Source organism: Clarias gariepinus, chromosome 27 (assembly GCF_024256425.1).
Source record: "Clarias gariepinus isolate MV-2021 ecotype Netherlands chromosome 27, CGAR_prim_01v2, whole genome shotgun sequence".
In the NCBI taxonomy this organism is placed as follows: domain Eukaryota; kingdom Metazoa; phylum Chordata; class Actinopteri; order Siluriformes; family Clariidae; genus Clarias; species Clarias gariepinus.
Window position 1 is genome coordinate 6769419 of NC_071126.1, and position 18190 is coordinate 6787608.

Sequence of the window (18190 nt, forward strand, 5' to 3'; positions counted from 1 at the left end):
CACAGGATTACATTAACCATCCTGGCATTGTGATTATCACAGGAGCTCTTAGAGGACAAAACCTGATGAAGATTCTTCCCATAGCCAGAGACACATACTATCAACCACCATTTGCTGAAGACTGAAAAACTATAAGAAGTGACCCTGCGGGTTTAAAAGTCTTTAAAATGAAATTGCTCCTATGGCTCCCTTGAAACAAAGTGCTGCTCTATAAAATGCCGAAACAGAGAAATCTTTCATGAGTTTGTCAGATTGAGGACGGACTGAAGAAAAACATATTTTTTATTCATGTCAATCTGTAACACGTCTCTCACACAGTTTCAGTAGCTGTCCAAAAATGTTAGCTGTCATGAGCAGTAGTGCACAACAACAACAAGAACAACAACGACAAGAACAACAAGAATAACAAAGTGTTCCTATTAATAAACCCAGATGGTGGGGTTCGAACACATTCAATTTATTCATCACACATTTATGCTCCAATCAGTAAACACTCTCATATTTATTAGTCACTACGATTTACAGCCAAGCCAACACGGGCGCACACAAATTCACCATTACAGTCTGAACAACAACAAGCAAAAACATGAGCAAATTAGTCATAAGCATCAACTGTGCATTTTGGCACTGATGATTACAACCGCATTTCTATCACGGCCCTTTACATATTGGCCTAGGACTAAGTTTCATTCTTTGATAATTCATCATGGTTTTTTTGGCATATAAGATCATTTAAACAACACTGTCCATTAGCCTACATGTGCTAGACATTTATTCTGTAACTCATTGTCTACAAGAACATGGCTCAGACAGGAGCGCAAGCTGCAATGTGTAGTTTTAGTATGCTTTTGTTTTTGTAGTAGTTGAGTTACATTTCACAATTCTGTTTTTGCAGTTCATGTATCACCACATTTAACGGCCAATACAGCATCAATTTGTCTAGGGAATGACAGATACATGTCCTGCATAGTGGCCAGAGGGATTTTGAGGCATTCATCTTGCAGAATAGTGGCCAGGTCACTACGTGATGTTGGTGGAGGCAAACATTTCCTGACTCGATCCTCCAAAACACCCCAAAGTGGCTCAATAGTATTTAGATCTGGTGACTGTGCAGCCCATGTTCAACTTGACCTTCATGATCATTAAACCACTCTGTCACCAGTCTTGCTGTGTGTATTGGTGCATTACCATCCTGATACACGGCACCGCCTTCAGGATACAATGTTTGAACCATTGGGTGCACATGGTCCTCCAGAATGGTTCGGTAGTCCTTGGCAGTGACGCCCCTATCTAGCACAAGTATTGGGCCTAGGGAATGCCATGATATTGCAGCCTAAACCATGACTGATCCACCCCCATGCTTCACTCTGGGTATGCAACAGTCAGGGTGGTACGCTTCTTTGGGGCTTCTCCACACCGTAACTCTCTTGGATGTGGGTAAGACAGTAAAGGTGGGCTCCTCAGAGAACAATATATGTTTTACATTGTGCAAAGACCAACATTTTCGACCATTGCTGCTGCCACCATTGAAACCGGCGTTTGGCATTTGCATGAGTGACCAAAAGTTTGGCTATAGCATTCCAGCCATGTACATTGACGCTGTGGAGCTCCCGACGAACAGTTTTGGTGGAAAAAGAAGCGTCGAGAAGCATATTTAATTCTGCAGTAAGTTAAATTGAGGCATGGGCACCTGTGGTTTTATGTTTTTTGGATATAATCTGGGTTAGCATCTGGACATCCCTTTCAGAAAGCTTCCTCTTACGTCCACAGTTACTCCTGTTGGATGTGGTTCGTCCTTCTTGATGGTATGCTGACATTACTGGATACCATGGCTCCTTATTCATCATAAAGACTTGCTCCAACAATTTGTCCTCTTTTAAACTCTGATGTCACCCATAATGTCGTGTGCATTGCAATATTTTAAGCAAAACTGTGCAATTAATCTGCTAAGTAAACCTTCACTGCTCTTACTGGTGGAATGTGCAATCAGTGAAGATTGGCCACCAGGCTGGTCAAATTTAGCAATGAAACCAACCCTAAATTGGCCAGTGTTTTAGTTTCATTGTCCAACCCATATATATATATATATATATATATATACATATATATATATATATATATATATATATATATATAAATAACTCATCATCTCTACTGCTTAATCCTGGGTTGCGGTGGGCCAGGAGCTTATCCCAGGAGACTTAGAGCACGAAAGGGTGCCAATTCATCGCAGGGCACATATAGACACATTTATACACTACGTGCAATTTGGAAAAGCCAATTAGCCGAATCTGGAGTACCCAGAGGAAACCCACGAAGCATGAGGAGAACATGCAATCTCTGTGCACACAGAGGCGGAAATTAAATCACAGGGCATACACACTAAGCACTGCTCATTAATGAATGTAAAAAAAAGTTCTCTTACACATAAATATTTTCATGATGAAGGACTTTGCAGTTTCTTGGAAACCGGACAAGCTTAGTAAACTGGTGATAATGCTTTTCATAGGTCCGCATATAACACCACTTTCTGATGCAGGCTGATTCTCTTGAACTGCATGCTTTATTCCTTAAATAGTGCAATACCCTGTGCTTACTATCCAGCACAGACGGCTGATACGGTCTTATATAATTTCGCATACCTATGGTAATAGTGCACACAGGGAGTCATCGAATCTCTTTCAGCAGTTACCTTGAAATGAATAGTGGAAGGCCATGTTATAAATGTGTTTTCTTGCTGTGAAGGACGCACACGCTCAACGTGTCTGCTGGCCAATTCTGTACAAAGTTGAGTGAGAGGAAACTGTTGAACTGTCTGCTGCTGGGTTCACAGTGGCCACTGTAATAGCACTTGAGGGTTGTTGAACTCCATCTATTGCTCTCGAACAGATGCACCACATTCTGTCTTATTAATTTAAAGGCAGTTTGTGGGCTTGTATGCTTATTAATAAATCTTGATTACTGATCACGCAAATTCACATATAAAATACTTACACTTTGGTGATGCCAGTCGTTTCCTCTATGACCATGATCTGTACGGTGTATGAGACTGCACAGGAAGAAATGATGTACACAGACACCTAAAAACCTGACAGTTTGCTGACAGCCTTAGCATTGTTTAACCAACCAACTCTAATTGCTATTCAATCAGCAGCTCCAGGAAACATGAATGTGGCTTGGATCTGGTGGGAATTAACATCCTTTATCCAAAACCTATGCATTTTATACACATGTGGGGAAAAAGAGAGAAAATGGAACAGAAATGGAAGTCAAGTGGATCTTTATGTGAAAGGAACACAGGCAAGGAGGGAGGAAAGGCAAAGGAACACATTATGACTTTAACTAGTGGACTGGGAAAAAAGAAAAGCAACGCAGTCCTTTGAAGTGAAAAGCGCAGTAAGGAAACCAAAGAGACCGTCGGAATGGACTTGCCCTTTCTACATGAATCAGACCTCCCTTCTACTTCCCATCTTTGTCTGTTCACGTTATTCGTAATCATAATGAACATCTTTAATGTGCCTTTTCTAGAGAAAACACATCAGAGTGGGCAACTTAGTCTTCTAATTTCATTTTCCTAAATGACTGTCCGCTCTTCGCAGTAATCTGAACAGCAGAACACACTCACACACTTGAATTTCTCACTTATTTAAAACCTTTCCTACACCCACTTCCATACAGAAACACTGCACGCATGCACTTTATTATTTTTTCTTTTGCTATTATTTGTTGTCTCTTACTTGATATTGCTGCTACACTTCTCTCCAGAGTCAACAGTTTACAGAAAGTTGTTTGCACAGATTCTCTCATACAACACTGTTCTGCTCTTCTGTCCACAGTGTACTTAATATGCACGATCATATGTATTTATTCTCCCGAGGTTTTCTTTTTTGTTGTGGTTGCATTTTTGCACTCCTTGCACTGTCGCGTATCGGCACTGTGTAGCCCTGTATACGCTGATGCATCATGGTTCAAAGGAGAAAAACGGCATTTTGTTCCAATGTACCGAGGAATGACAGTGAAAGCCTGCTAAGCTTGAGAATTAGGCAGTTCATACAAGTTTCTGGTTATGTTCTAAGCAGACAAGAAGACATTCAGTAAAGACATTACTGTTCAGAAAGCAGTTGGAGATAAACTAGGGAAGACAGTGACTGCCTAAGGCTTGGGCAAAGCTACCAATTCAACTGTTTCGTTAATGAACATCTTTGGTTGTACTGTATCATAACTGACAGCTTTTGTTATACAAATGACTGGTATTTGATTGCCTGCTGTGCTGCTATTTTTAACAAACTTGTGAGGGATGCAGTGGCTCTAGAATCCCACATACAGTATTTGCTTTTGATTCTTTTTTGCCGGATGAGAGTGGACAATGAGAGTGCGAATTTAGGGCTCTGGCTGCAGCATGACAGCACGTTACTTAATGTATTACAAACTGATAGATGGCCGTCAGTATGTTATACACTCACTTACTTTCAATGACTACTTTATGCTGGTACGGGATATGTGGGATTCAAACCCTAACCTGGAACTTCTTAGTGTGAGAAGCCAACCTTGATGAAATGCCAGACCACTGCAGAGCATCATGTACATGCACACTGGCACCAAGAGGCAATTTTACATAGCTGGTTTACCCACTGGTATGTATTTGAGAACCTGGGGAAACCCCAAATAGATAAAAGAAGAAAATGGACATAAACCACTGCTCTGCCACCAAGCCACCCAGGGACTTAAAGTACTGCAAATGTGGCCCTAATTTTTAACTAAAATAACAGTTTTTTTTTATACTGTAAATCATTCTACATCTTCTATACAAAGACACTACTCAACATAATCTTCATCGCAGGCAATGGATTTGCATCCAACTCCTGAATCCTATTTAAATTCCCCTTTATTACAGTTGATGGTCTCATATCATAAGTGCCATGAAAAAAAAGGATCCAAAGACAGCTTAAAAGCTGGGAGCTGCAATAGCGCAAATGCAAGCTCTATGGTTTGTAGCACACACATTTGGAAAGCCCTGTTCAATGCTATTGACAGATCCTAAGGTAAAGTGAAAGTGAGAGTACTCTGTGTTCCCTAGAGATTCAAAGCAGCGTCATAGCCTGTGAATGTAGAGCAAATGCACAAAGCATGTCAGGCAATAGTGGATAGTGATAGCATTGTGTTAAGCTGCTCCATCAGTGTATCAGACTCTTGACACAGTGACACAGGTTTTCAGTTGCCAAGTTCAGATAATAGTTTTATCTGTGATTCTTTATAACCTTTATTATAGATAAGCCATTATTATACTTTTAACAAATGAAGAGCAATCACAATTCACTAGGAAGTGCAGACTAAATTACATGTACCACACCAAGGTCATTGTGATTAGAAATAGCTTTTGGAACACTGTTTCGGTTATTGGGGCTCAAATGCACAATGCATAGCACAGTAACAGCACAGCTTTATCCCTTTATCTCACCTGGGTGGCTTTTCCAATAAAAGTAAGCAGGATTTTCTCATTGTTTTGCATACAGAGCTGGGCACTATTCTATTAAACAGTGTGCCCCACTTTCCTTTAAGATGGTGAGAGAAAAGATATTTTTTTGTGCCATTTATTTTTTAACAAACTATTTTAGACAAAAAAAAATTTGTATACATTTTTATTCTAGCAAAAACATCTGGTTTAATAAATCACTGAAATGGGTCTATTAGTATGAGTTAATTCGGTACAATAAAGTTGAGCATCTTTGGTGGTGCAGTGTCTTAATCTCCTGAGAACCGGATGTCCTCATATGAGCACTTGACATTTTCATCCAACTACACTGTCTATATACTTGTAAAATCCTTATATAAGCTTAGGTATAGTTGTGTATAATTGTTTTGCCAGAATTCATCCTGTTTGACGATACTTGAACTTGAGTTTAAAGTTCATAGTTATTATTTTATATTAAAGAGAAACACTCACTCTATTACTCACTCATTCTCTATATTACTTATCCTGTACAGTGTAACGGCAGGCCAGGAGCCTTTTCCAGGGCATCATGGCACAAGCTAGAGTCTACCCTGGATAGGATGCCAGTCCTCTGCAGGACACACACACACACACACACACACTCATAGGAATTTGGAAAACTCAATTAAATGTCTTAGGACTATGGGAGGAAATCAAAGTACATATAGGAAACCCACCAAGCATGGGAAAACCAAACATATTCTATGAACAGAAACCCCAGGCATGAATCAAACTCTTGACCCTGGAATTACAAGGCCACAGTGCTAACCTAAAGAGAAACTGTGACGAGAAATTGCAATGTAAACAACAGTAGAGTCTGGGTCTCAGCAGGTTAATTGTAACGATAATTAAAAAAATACCCTGTTGAGCAAATGTACTGTACAGAAATGTGTTATTTAAAATATGTAATATATGAAAATGCTAGTATGAAAATGCTTCAATATAAGGTTTTACAATAATTAAATAAAAGCTTCAAGCAACCGTATTAGAGCACTGAAAACATCTGTTTATTATTAAAAACCAGATAATGTGTTACAAATTCCTCACGGTTATAATGGTCCTTGTGGAAATGGTCTTTCCTGATTTTATTATTATTATTTTTTTCCAAACTATGCAATAATCTCCTTTGGACAGTTAATATTGCGACGTATCTGCTACTTATGCTCTGTAAAACCTTTATAATGCCTCCAATCCAAGGGTCTGTTAATTGGTGATTTTTGAGGCTGGTAATTTTAAATGAACTTCTCTGCAGCAGAGGTAAATTTTGGTCTTTCCTGGACTGGTTTTCATGAGAGCCAGTTTCATCATGGTGCTTGATGGGTTTTGCAAATTCACTTGACAATACAGTTCTTGCAAGACCTATTTAAGAACAGCTCACCTTAAAATAACAACTCACTATTGCCACTGGTCCAATGTGTTATTTTATAGGTTTAAAAAAAGATTATTTTTTTAAAGAATAGGCATGTCCAAACTTTTGACTGGTACACTATAATAATACAAAACTGCACAACAAATGGCATAGTTGACTTACTTCAAGCATCATGATATGATAAAGAGATACAGATTTATGAATCATAGTAGGTATTTCGATTTTTGTGAGACCATAGAATAGGTATCGAACGTCAGCGATACTCCAGTGAGACTCAGGTATGACATGCAGGAATGAATAAACTCTCAGCAGAAGCGTTTTCTCACCATCTGGAGACAGTTTCCACAGTGGGCGCTATGCCTTTGACTGAGAGCTTAGGGAAGTAATTAATGTCTGTCCTCAGGAATCCCGCCCAATTCAGTGGCCTTAATGTCTGAAAGGCTATAAAAAGGGATCTGCAGTGCAGCCCAGTGTGATCCTGAACAGGTGGATTAAATAAGATTAACAACATTACAGCTCACAGAGTGATGTTACTCAGGTGGCACTTTGGGGGGGGCTTTTGTTGATTGAATCTATTTGTTGTGGAGGCTTTGAAATCATCAGGGCTGGATATCATTTTGTTCTTGTTGCATTTCTGCTGAAATGTGTGGTCTATTATTATACATTTAATAGCCATCTTACAACCAGTGTGTGTGTCTGAGAGAGAGAGAGAGAGAGAGCTATAAGTCCACCTCGAAAGCGATGACATCATGCCAATCATGAAGCGTTTGATTGCTGTATAAACGAAGTTAGTCTTTTAAAAACGGCGCAGTGAGCGAAAGAAACAGACACGAGCAGCACACATCCTCTCCAGTGCACAATCCCCACACTGCTCGGTGAGTGCTGGCACTGCGTCTGTACACTGCGGGAAAACGAGAAAGATAAGCAGTTTTCCTCGACTGACGCGCACATCAGTGGAGGTCTGAAGCCGCTGGAGCCTGGGGTGGTTTCTGCCGCTCCGCTGCTGCGCTCTCTGCACCGATGCTCATCTCTCTGAGTCGAGGCATCGAGCAGCAGGAGCGCAGTTAGTGCGGGATGACGCGCGCTTTCACTCTGTTAGGACAGGGAATGAAAAGACACCAAAAGGGTCGCGCCGGACGAACGATCGGAGTGACGTAGCGCTTTGTGCTGCTCCGAAGGGACGCGGTGTCCGTGTGAACAGATGTCCGTCTCTCCGCTGCGCGCGCACAAGGATGTTCTCTCATGCAGGAGGGGGAGTGTGTGCGTGTGTGTGTGTGTGTGTGTGTGAAGCCTGAGAATCCTCACATGCTCCTAGCCACACACAGCGATCCAACATACTGTCTGCTCGCCTGATCACTACCTTCATTTGTTTTTTCCCACCTGAGATGATCAATGCAGAAGAACAGCATCTCTGTAACAACTTAACAATGGCGAGTGTCACGGCTTACAGAAGCGCTTTGCTCTTCACTGACTGGCAGAGTGAGGTTTATACCAGATGTCTGTGGCCGCTTTTAAAGCATCAAAAGCAAGCGCTTAAATGCGTAAATGCGCAAGTGAAAGACAGACAGGGATGGAGAGCTACTGGTGTCTGTAGTCCTCGGGGAAGCGCTCGGGTTAAATCGGGTGACAGTTACAAACGCAATGGACAAATGAACCCAGGGCAAAGTGCTCAAAAGCTTCTCAGTGAAGAAAAAGCAATACAAGGACAAGTGTGCTACTTCAGCTATAAAACTTTGAACGGTCGGCGGCGCTTACCTCCACACTTGTCCCATCTGCAGGATGTGGATGAGCGTCTGCCAGACCCAGACAGAGATGCGGCAGCACCTGCCGCGGCCGTAGGAACGCGCCGTGGCTCTCCGGCTGCTCAGCCCTTCCACGGACTCCAAGCCTCCTCCCGTGTAATCCTGCACAAACCACCTGAAGCTCAATATCTGCACGAGCACGGACGGCACGAGCACGAAGAAGAGCGTGAGCCCGAACCAGAGGTAGTCCTGTTTGACGTAGTAGTCGGCCGCCAGCCACAGGTCGGTGCCCACGTCCCAGAAGAAGACGAGCAGCGCCAGCACGATCCACAGGCAGTCCAGCCAGAGGCGCTCCTCCTGCGCCGGCCGCGCGCCCTCCCGCCCCTTGCCCAGCAGGTAGTGCAGGCATGCGCTCCGGCAGCCCCAGTAGCACGAGGACGTGTTGCAGCAGTGACAGATGTGCAGCGAGCTGCCCTCCCGCGGGTAGTCCTCGCCGCAGCCGCCGCCCGCCGCCTCGTCCAGGTTGTGCAGCTGGGCAAAGCCGGTGGCAGTGGCGAGCCCCCGACCGTCAGATTTCGCTGCCATCTTGCTCTCCCAAACGCCCGCCTCCGGCTTCCGCGGCTTGTGACGTCACTTCCCCGACACCTGTCTTGCGCGAGCGCGCCTAACGAGGTAGCCATCTAGGTCCGGAGTGACCGTGGCGCAGCATCGACCAGTGCCAGCTCCCCGCACCGCCGCGTCCTGACAGCGCACAGGCCGAGCATCTTCTGTCGCACACCTGGAGTTTATGTCCCGATAGATGCACCACGACGCACCTGGTATATGGCTTTGATATGAACACAGGTTGGAGACCACTACTCCAAGCCAAGCACCCCACCCCACCCCCCAAAAAAACCCCGATGTGTCGGCAGGACGCAGTGTCCCTCACCCGCGCAAATGTCCCTGCCGCGATGCACAGCGAGCGCCCGGTCTTCTCCCTGAGACGCACGACACGAATGGCAGGACTGTGCTTCAGTCGAAGTCCCTTAACCTAGCTCGCCTGCTCATTGATGATGCCACCTAGTGATTCGCTGTAAACTATGAAACTCGTGTGTGCGTGCGTGTGTGTGTGCGTGGAGGGGGCGCTCTCTGAATGATGTAATGCTGTAGTGAATACGCCGCTCGTATTTCTGTTAACCCTTTTAACTCGTAGAAACAAAATCCTGAGGTTATCGATCACATGCACGCCTTCACACATTCACACACTTGCAAAAGGGAATCTTATCCACAGAAAGCTTCAACAACGACCGCTTCCTTCTCTGTCCCCCAGAAAATAGTCGTGTCTTGCTCACTGATCTCTCTCTCTCTCTCTCTTCCCCCCTCCTCTGTGTGTGTGTGTGTGTGTGTGAGAGAGAGAGAGAGAGAGAGAGAGAGAGAGGTGCTGTTCTATCGTGCGTTGGTGAATCAGCTCTTTAACACAGTGAAGCTGTGAGCTGACCTTGGTGCTGAAGTCCCTCAGTGACTGTGGAATGAACATCAAGGGCAATCAGATCACATCTCTAGGTTTTTAAGCATAGGAAACCACATGGCCATCATTTTGTGCCACTGTACTTGAGAAAAAAACAACAGCAATTCTGTCAGGATGAGTGGTGTGAGCAGCTGTGCATGGTTAACTTACAGTTCACTAAAGTGCACATCCATGTGGAGTCCAGCTGTGGTTCTGTTGGAGAAAGGGAAAGAAAGTGAGAGCAAGAGCCAGAGAGAGAGAGAGAGAGAGAGAGAGAGAAATACCCCAGATAAAGTTACAAAGTGTCATTTAGCCTCTGATTACAAGACAAGACATGCTCTCTGTTTGCCAATACAGCAGCCAAGAACATTATGATGTTGTCCGTCTCTCTTTCTCAGCCTCATAATTCCTCAACACCTGTGCCTCCACCAGGGAGACATTAACCGGATTAAGACCATATAACTGTTACATTGCAGAGACTAGATTCATCCCTCTGGCTGTCACTAGGCTTACACCAGGCTGAGTCATAAATGCCACAAAGTAATAAGCTTAACTACAGGAGTCGTGTATTAATGAGTGTGTTGATCCAGTCTGCAAATCACTCGCCCCTAAATTGACTCAAGAATGGTTGATTAATATCTGTAATCAGTGAGTTTTGCTAATTTTGTCAGCCTTTTATACATGCTCTCTTTGGTTTTGAGAACATACTCTAGGTATGTACTAAAGAAAGATAAATTATTAGGATAATTTAGAACACAACAAGGATGCATAAGTGCAGATATTGTAGAAAACTAGATGTGGGGGCTGTGAGAGATGGTCTACAGTGCAGGCAGTTGCTGAGGACTGCATTACATTAGAACAGTTCAATGGAGACCATGCGCTCACTCTATCAGTGTCAGCTGGAGGCTGTTTTTATGTTTCACAGCAAAGAAAATCTCACAGAGATGTTTGATTGAAAGCATTAACCTGGAATAGCCAGCATTGCTGGGCTGTTAAGTGACTAGGGTCTATCAAAGCCCCAAATACAGCAAAACAGCATATGTGAGATGAAGAGTGTCGGTTCATCACTGTGAGCTCAAAGCATTCGGGCATTGCTTCCTTCATGGCCTTGGTCCTATCTCTTATGTTGCAATGACAAACACAAAGACGAGAATATTACAACACACTTTTAGAGGGCCAGTCGTGTCAGCCATTTCTGGACCTCTGCATTGTCACATTTATGTCTAGGTAACTGATATACTGTACTATGATCCAAGCTGATCCGTTTCCTGTCTGTAACTTTTGTATCCCACCTCCGCTGCCATCCACCCAGCTCCATCCGCTAAAATATCAGTTCTTAGTCAGGAAAATCTGTTTGCCTACCAAACTGCATACATTTTTAATGAGCGCAAATGGATCCACATATTTTTGGGGGAGAGTTGGATTCATGACACACATGTAACTCAAGCTAAATAATGCAATGTGTGTAATCGCAGCTGGCTCCCTTGAGGCTCCAGATGCTTCTATCGCTGCAATCAACAGGCCGCTTTGGCACTTATCAAATCCTGATTCGATTGCATCAGACAACCAGGCGAGTCTTTAGACCATATTTAGGATCTATTATTTTATTTCAATTATTTAGAATTTCTATTTTTTTATTATATTTATAATATATTTTTAAACTTATTCAGCTAAAACACTCAGTCAGTTGTTCTGTAATTTAGTTCAATTCTTTACAATTACCAACAATTCACAAGTACACATGCATTTGGAGTCCATTTACTGTATGTTTTTGTTATACAAGTGCTGCATGTGTGTGTCTATGTGTCTGTCAACTGAGTGTCTGTGTGTGATATAGCAATTTCTTTTTCAGCTAGTGTTACACTTTCGTTAATCTGTAAAAAAAGGAATGAAAAATAATAGCACAAACACAGAGGATGCAGAGGAGAGAGAATGTGAAATAAGAGAGGCTAAAATGCATCTTCTTAGGCAGTGAAAGAAAGGATAATTGAAAGACAGATTGAAAAAGACACACAGAAGGAAAAAACAGGAATAAAAATCAGAGTAAAGGTGAGCTTTTCACCTTTGCATGCCATGATCATGCATTCACCTTTAGTTATCATTTAGCAGGGATTACTGGTTGAAAGGGGGGATAAGACCCTTAGCAGGACACCAGTCTATTGTAGTGCAATATACAACCTACTGTATTTACACACTTATTTGAACCTAGTGGCAATTTAGTTAACATGGTTAACTACAACGCCAATTTTTTGGGAAAAGGGGAAACCCATGCAGAGTCTTTCTGTATGTCAATCACATGAGTGGGAGTGCTGTTGTGCTGGAATATCAGCACAGCTGTGATGTGGATATAGGCTTAAAGTCTGCATGTGTTTCCTTAGACAGAAGTGATGATATTCAGCACAACAGCATGACCTCAAGTGTGATAATGCTTTTATACCACAGTTTCACATTTTACACAGCACTTACACCAGTTATATTTTTTGCCAACACTTTTCCTTTACAATTGGAGATGTGTAATTAGTGCAGTACTGGTACTATTTGGTGAGAAGGTATGGTGAATAAACCATGGAGGTGGTGGTGGACACGCCTGTAAATCCTTTTTTGTTTTTTTTTTTAGTTTTTTTTAGTTTTTTTAGATTTCCACTTATTCCACTTTAAAATAGCTCTACGTTCCACGTACTATTGAATCCCAAATGGTATTAGCCGTAAAGCTAGTGTGCTGTATAGAGTGTAGATAATTTGTCACACACTTTGCAGCCGTAAATAAAAGAACACAGATGGTTCAGATGCGATTCAGAATGACTTAGCAGTAACTATAAATGATTAAAAATTTGCTGAAGATGTTTATGTGGTTTTGAATATGGTTTTTCTGCAGGCAGTTGCTCTTTCTTTAGTATTTTGGGCCGTGTGTGTGTGTCTGGCACCCACTGGATGTTATTTTTTATACCATTCTGCACCAGACTTTGTCAACCTCTCAGCATTTATAGAAATATTCCAATCAGACCATCTGGCATCAACAATCATGCCACAGTCAAAATTACTGAAATTGTTTTTTTGCCCTTATCTAATGGTTGCTATAAACTGCTGGTTAATTACTTTATGGTCATAATCCTTTCACATCTGCAAGTGTTCCTAATAAAATGTTCTGTGAGTGTTTACTCCCAGTCAAAAGTTTGGACACACCCTCTAATCCCATTATTTCATTCTATATTGTAAAATATTGCTAAGAGTGTCCAAAATATGCAATAATCTTCTTTAAACAGTAGATGTTGAGATGTGTCTTGCTTTCTTGAGATGGTCTTCATGAGAGACAATTTCATCTTGGTGCTTGATGAATTTTGTAGATCGACAATACTGCTCTTGCAAGAACTATTCAAGAACAGCTGACCTTTATGTCTTAGAATTAATAACGTATTTCCATGTTTATGGTTTTAAACCCCCAGTATTGTTGAATTAGAATGTGTCCAAACTTTTGACTGGTACTCTATGTATGTATGTATGTATGTATGTATGTATATACAGATTGAGTGTGCAGAATAACAGAACACAGTTACACTACCTTCAATTCTCTATATAATCCCCTGTAACTTTAATGTATTTATCTTTTCTATGTAACTTTTCTCAGTACTTCAAAACTGTGATCGGATTGTCTGCTTCAGATCTGAACTTCTGGCCTCCCAGGAACATTGTTAATGGCCCAACCATATAAAAATGGCTTGGAGTGAGGTCAGGATTATAAGAGATGAAAGCAAAGAAAAACAAATAAGGAGATTAAGAAGTGTCCAATGCAATATTAAAACTTAATAGAACAGTTCTAAACCAGCAGCTTCGGAGAGGAAAAGTGTCCTAAAAAAACATGAATTACTGTAATCTGTGATCTGAGATCACTTAAACACATAGTAAAGTTGCATTGTCAAAAAAAAAAAGACGTGTTTAACAATTAATAAGAGCATTCTTATATACACAAGGCAATGTCAACTCACAAAATTGAGACTATACAGTCGTGTGGTCATAAAAAATTCATTTGTTAGTGAGATTAATTAGAAAAAAATGCTTTAGTTTGCTAGCGATCAAGATTTCTAACAATGGAAAAAGCTAATGTGTCTGATGACTGTTAGACTGACCCTATTCTAGAGAGACAGGTGTGTCAGTGTAAGAAGGGAAATGCATAAAGCGATGTACCCATCATGCTTAGTGCCTGCCCACTGCACAGGATTCTGAAGGCAGGTTTAGACTCAGCCGCTTTATTTAGCAATATAGTTAATTAAGCTGACTAACATATTCCAGCACGCAATTGTGAAAGACTGGTTCTGAGAGCATAAGGAATCATTTTCACACATCAAGTCAACACAAACACACTGTAATCAAAGGTAATTGGTGTCGAAATTAATATTAGACTGCTTGATCTTTTTTTTTTTTGGGACAGGTGGTGTATTCATTTGTCAGCTTTGTTATAATCAGTAGTATGTTTGGCTGGAGAATGGGCGTAATCCAAACCTCAGTTAGGCATACTTAAAAACAATTATATCTCTAAAAAAAGTTCAGGAATGCATTTAACAAATAGACAAAAATCGAAAAATATATAATAAACAAATCTCTTTTGAGGGAGGATGTGGAATATATTTTACAATTAAAAAGGTGTTCGTCTGGAGGACCCTGACGTATAAGTGCAGTAGTCCTTTCTGCAGGACAAAAATCCAAATTGTGAAGCTGGACCTGATCCAAATCTTCCTATAACTCTTTCTTTAAACCCTAATATAGGAAACATTGTACAGAACAGAACAACAACAAAAATCTCATCTATTCAACTTATCCAGCCTGAAACACACTGGGTGTGGAGCCACTGGAACATGCGATTCTATTGTGTTATGGCCATGATTAGGGTCATGACTTACTAAGGCGTAGGAGGGAGATTTTATTTTCTGGCCATGACTTACTATGGTATGGGAACAAGATAATGTGTTGCTGCCAATACTTACTAAGCTATAAAATAAAAGAATATGACATGAATATGCTTACTATGGCATGGGAACGAAATACTATGTTATAGCCACAAGATACTGTGTTGTGGCCTGACTTACAAAAGCGTGGGAATGAGATACTGTTGTGGCCATGAGACATTGTATTGTAACCATGACTTACCAAGTGCCCATTACTACTAAAGTGTGGAAATGAGATAGTATGTTGTGTCCATGACTTACTGCAGTGTGGAAATAAGATACTGTGTTGTGAGCAACACTTTCTAAGGCGCAGGGACGAGATACTACGTTATGGCCCGACTTATTAAGGTGTGGGAACAAGATACTATGTTGTGGCCACCCAGGCACGGACGGGCCTTCAGGAGCACCAGGAGGATTCCCAGTGGCCTGGCGACTGATTTGGCCTGCTGCTAGGGAGCGTTTTTTTTTTTTATTATTTATAATTAATATATATTTTTAAATGATTGCCCACCCTGTGTAGTAAAGTGAAGATTGCTGAAATGAATAATAAATAAAATTAACAACAAGGAAAAGGGCACGTAAGAAGAAAGCACTTCCATAAGAAGTAGCAAAATGTTGCACAATTTCAGATTTATTCAGGGCTTCAAGTGCAGTCAGTTTCATCTGTGAATAACTGTAGCTTTTAAAAAAAAAAAGTTTTTTCATTTAAACTGCTAATAAATATTAGATGTATCGCCATACAATTATCACTTAAAATACTACAGTATGCTAAAAAACATTAATATTATTTATTGTAAAGTTACAGGAGTATTTTATCAGACACAAAATATCACATTCTTTTTTATAGGTAGGAAGGGAGCAGGGAGACAGGAGCTATAGTGCACACATGGACTATAATGAGTCATAAAGTCTGATTTTTCACTCTGATTTTTCAAAAATATTTTGTCATAATGTAGTCATTATTGTTCTAATTTTTACCTTTTAGAAGGTTATGTCTGCTCATTTATGAGGTTTACGACTTTTATCCCCCTCTACTTTTCAAATTAAGGTGGAGACAGTCAGCCTAGCAGTGATCACACAACAGATTCAGGGACTGATACAGATAGAAGCAAAATAAAAATAAAAAAAATAATTTGTTATAACATACTGGATAAAGATTTATTGATTTCTTAATGTTATTTAGCCTAACAAAGCATTAATACAATTTGCTTACAAATACACATTATTTGCATTGTGTTTTATTTGAGTTATTAAAGCTCTGCAAGTACTGCATGATCTTGGGTTATTTTAATGTGTTGTGATGTCATTTCTAAATAACAATTTGTTAATTATATAATAAATAGTTATTTAAATTTAGGAGAAATATTGTAAGAAGTTAAAAAAAGTAAATAAAACTGTTCATCTCACCAATACATGCACCTGTAAAAAACAAACAAACAAAAAAAACACTTAAGAAACTGATTATTCTGTAGTGGGTTTCCAGAGCTATATATAAATTCAGAAACTACAGACAGCCTTCTTTAGACAGCCCTAATGTTGAAGGGAAAAAATAAGGCTTTCTGTAGTTTCTAAATTTATTTGGGTGCATATGACGTCCTGGGTTGGTGTGCGATTTCCCGGCCTGAAATTGTGTCCCAGTCCGGCCCTGTGACCACCAGATACTGTGTGAAGTGGTCATGACTTACTAGAGTGTGGGAACAAGATTCTATTTTGTGGCCTGACTTACAAAGGTGTGGGAACGAGACACTATATTGTTGTTATGACTTACAAAGGCGTAGGAACGAGTTACTATATTGTTGTTATGACTTACAAAGGCGTGGGAACGAGACACTATATTGTTCTTATGACTTACAAAGGCGTGGGAACGAGACACTATATTGTTGTTATGACTTACAAAGGCGTAGGAACGGGATACTATATTGTTGTTATAACTTACAAAGACGTAGGAACGGGACACTATATTGTTGTTATGACTTACAAAGGCGTAGGAACGGGACACTATATTGTTCTTATGACTTACAAAGGCGTAGGAACGGGACACTATATTGTTGTTATGACTTACAAAGGCGTAGGAACGGGATACTATATTGTTGTTATGACTTACAAAGGCGTAGGAACGGGACACTATATTGTTCTTATGACTTACAAAGGCGTAGGAACGGGATACTATATTGTTGTTATGACTTACAAAGGCGTAGGAACGGGATACTATATTGTTGTTATGACTTACAAAGGCGTAGGAACGGGACACTATATTGTTCTTATGACTTACAAAGGCGTAGGAACGGGATACTATATTGTTGTTATGACTTACAAAGGCGTAGGAACGGGACACTATATTGTTGTTATGACTTACAAAGGCGTAGGAACGGGATACTATATTGTTGTTATAACTTACTAAGGCGTAGGAACGGGACACTATATTGTTGTTATGACTTACAAAGGCGTAGGAACGGGACACTATATTGTTGTTATGACTTACAAAGGCGTAGGAACGGGATACTATATTGTTGTTATAACTTACTAAGGCGTAGGAACGGGACACTATATTGTTGTTATGACTTACAAAGGCGTAGGAACGGGATACTATATTGTTGTTATAACTTACAAAGGCGTAGGAACGAGATACTATATTGTTCTTATGACTTACAAAGGCGTAGGAACGGGATACTATATTGTTCTTATGACTTACAAAGGCGTAGGAACGGGATACTATATTGTTCTTATGACTTACAAAGGCGTAGGAACGGGACACTATATTGTTGTTATGACTTACAAAGGCGTGGGAACGAGATACTATATTGTTGTTATGACTTACAAAGGCGTGGGAACGAGATACTATATTGTTGGTATGACTTGCAAAGGCGTGGGAACGAGATACTATATTGTTGTTATGACTTGCAAAGGCGTGGGAACGAGACACTATATTGTTGTTATGACTTGCAAAGGCGTGGGAACGAGACACTATATTGTTGTTATGACTTGCAAAGGCGTAGGAACGAGTTACTATATTGTTGTTATGACTAACAAACGCGTGGGAACGAGATACTATATTGTTCTTATGACTTACAAAGGCGTAGGAACGGGATACTATATTGTTCTTATGACTTACAAAGGCGTAGGAACGGGATACTATATTGTTCTTATGACTTACAAAGGCGT

General features: G+C 40.7%; 1 protein-coding gene across 1 annotated transcript in view; it reads right to left on the reverse strand.

The window, feature by feature from the left end:
* The window catches only part of xkr6b (XK, Kell blood group complex subunit-related family, member 6b), a 49298-nt gene extending 40111 nt beyond the window's left edge, over positions 1–9187 (reverse strand). Inside the window, exon 1 of the mRNA XM_053489199.1 lies at positions 8616–9187. Within this exon, the coding sequence (XP_053345174.1) occupies positions 8616–9187 (572 nt within the window). The remainder of the gene's footprint in view (positions 1–8615) is intronic.
* Positions 9188–18190: the final 9003 nt, after the last annotated feature.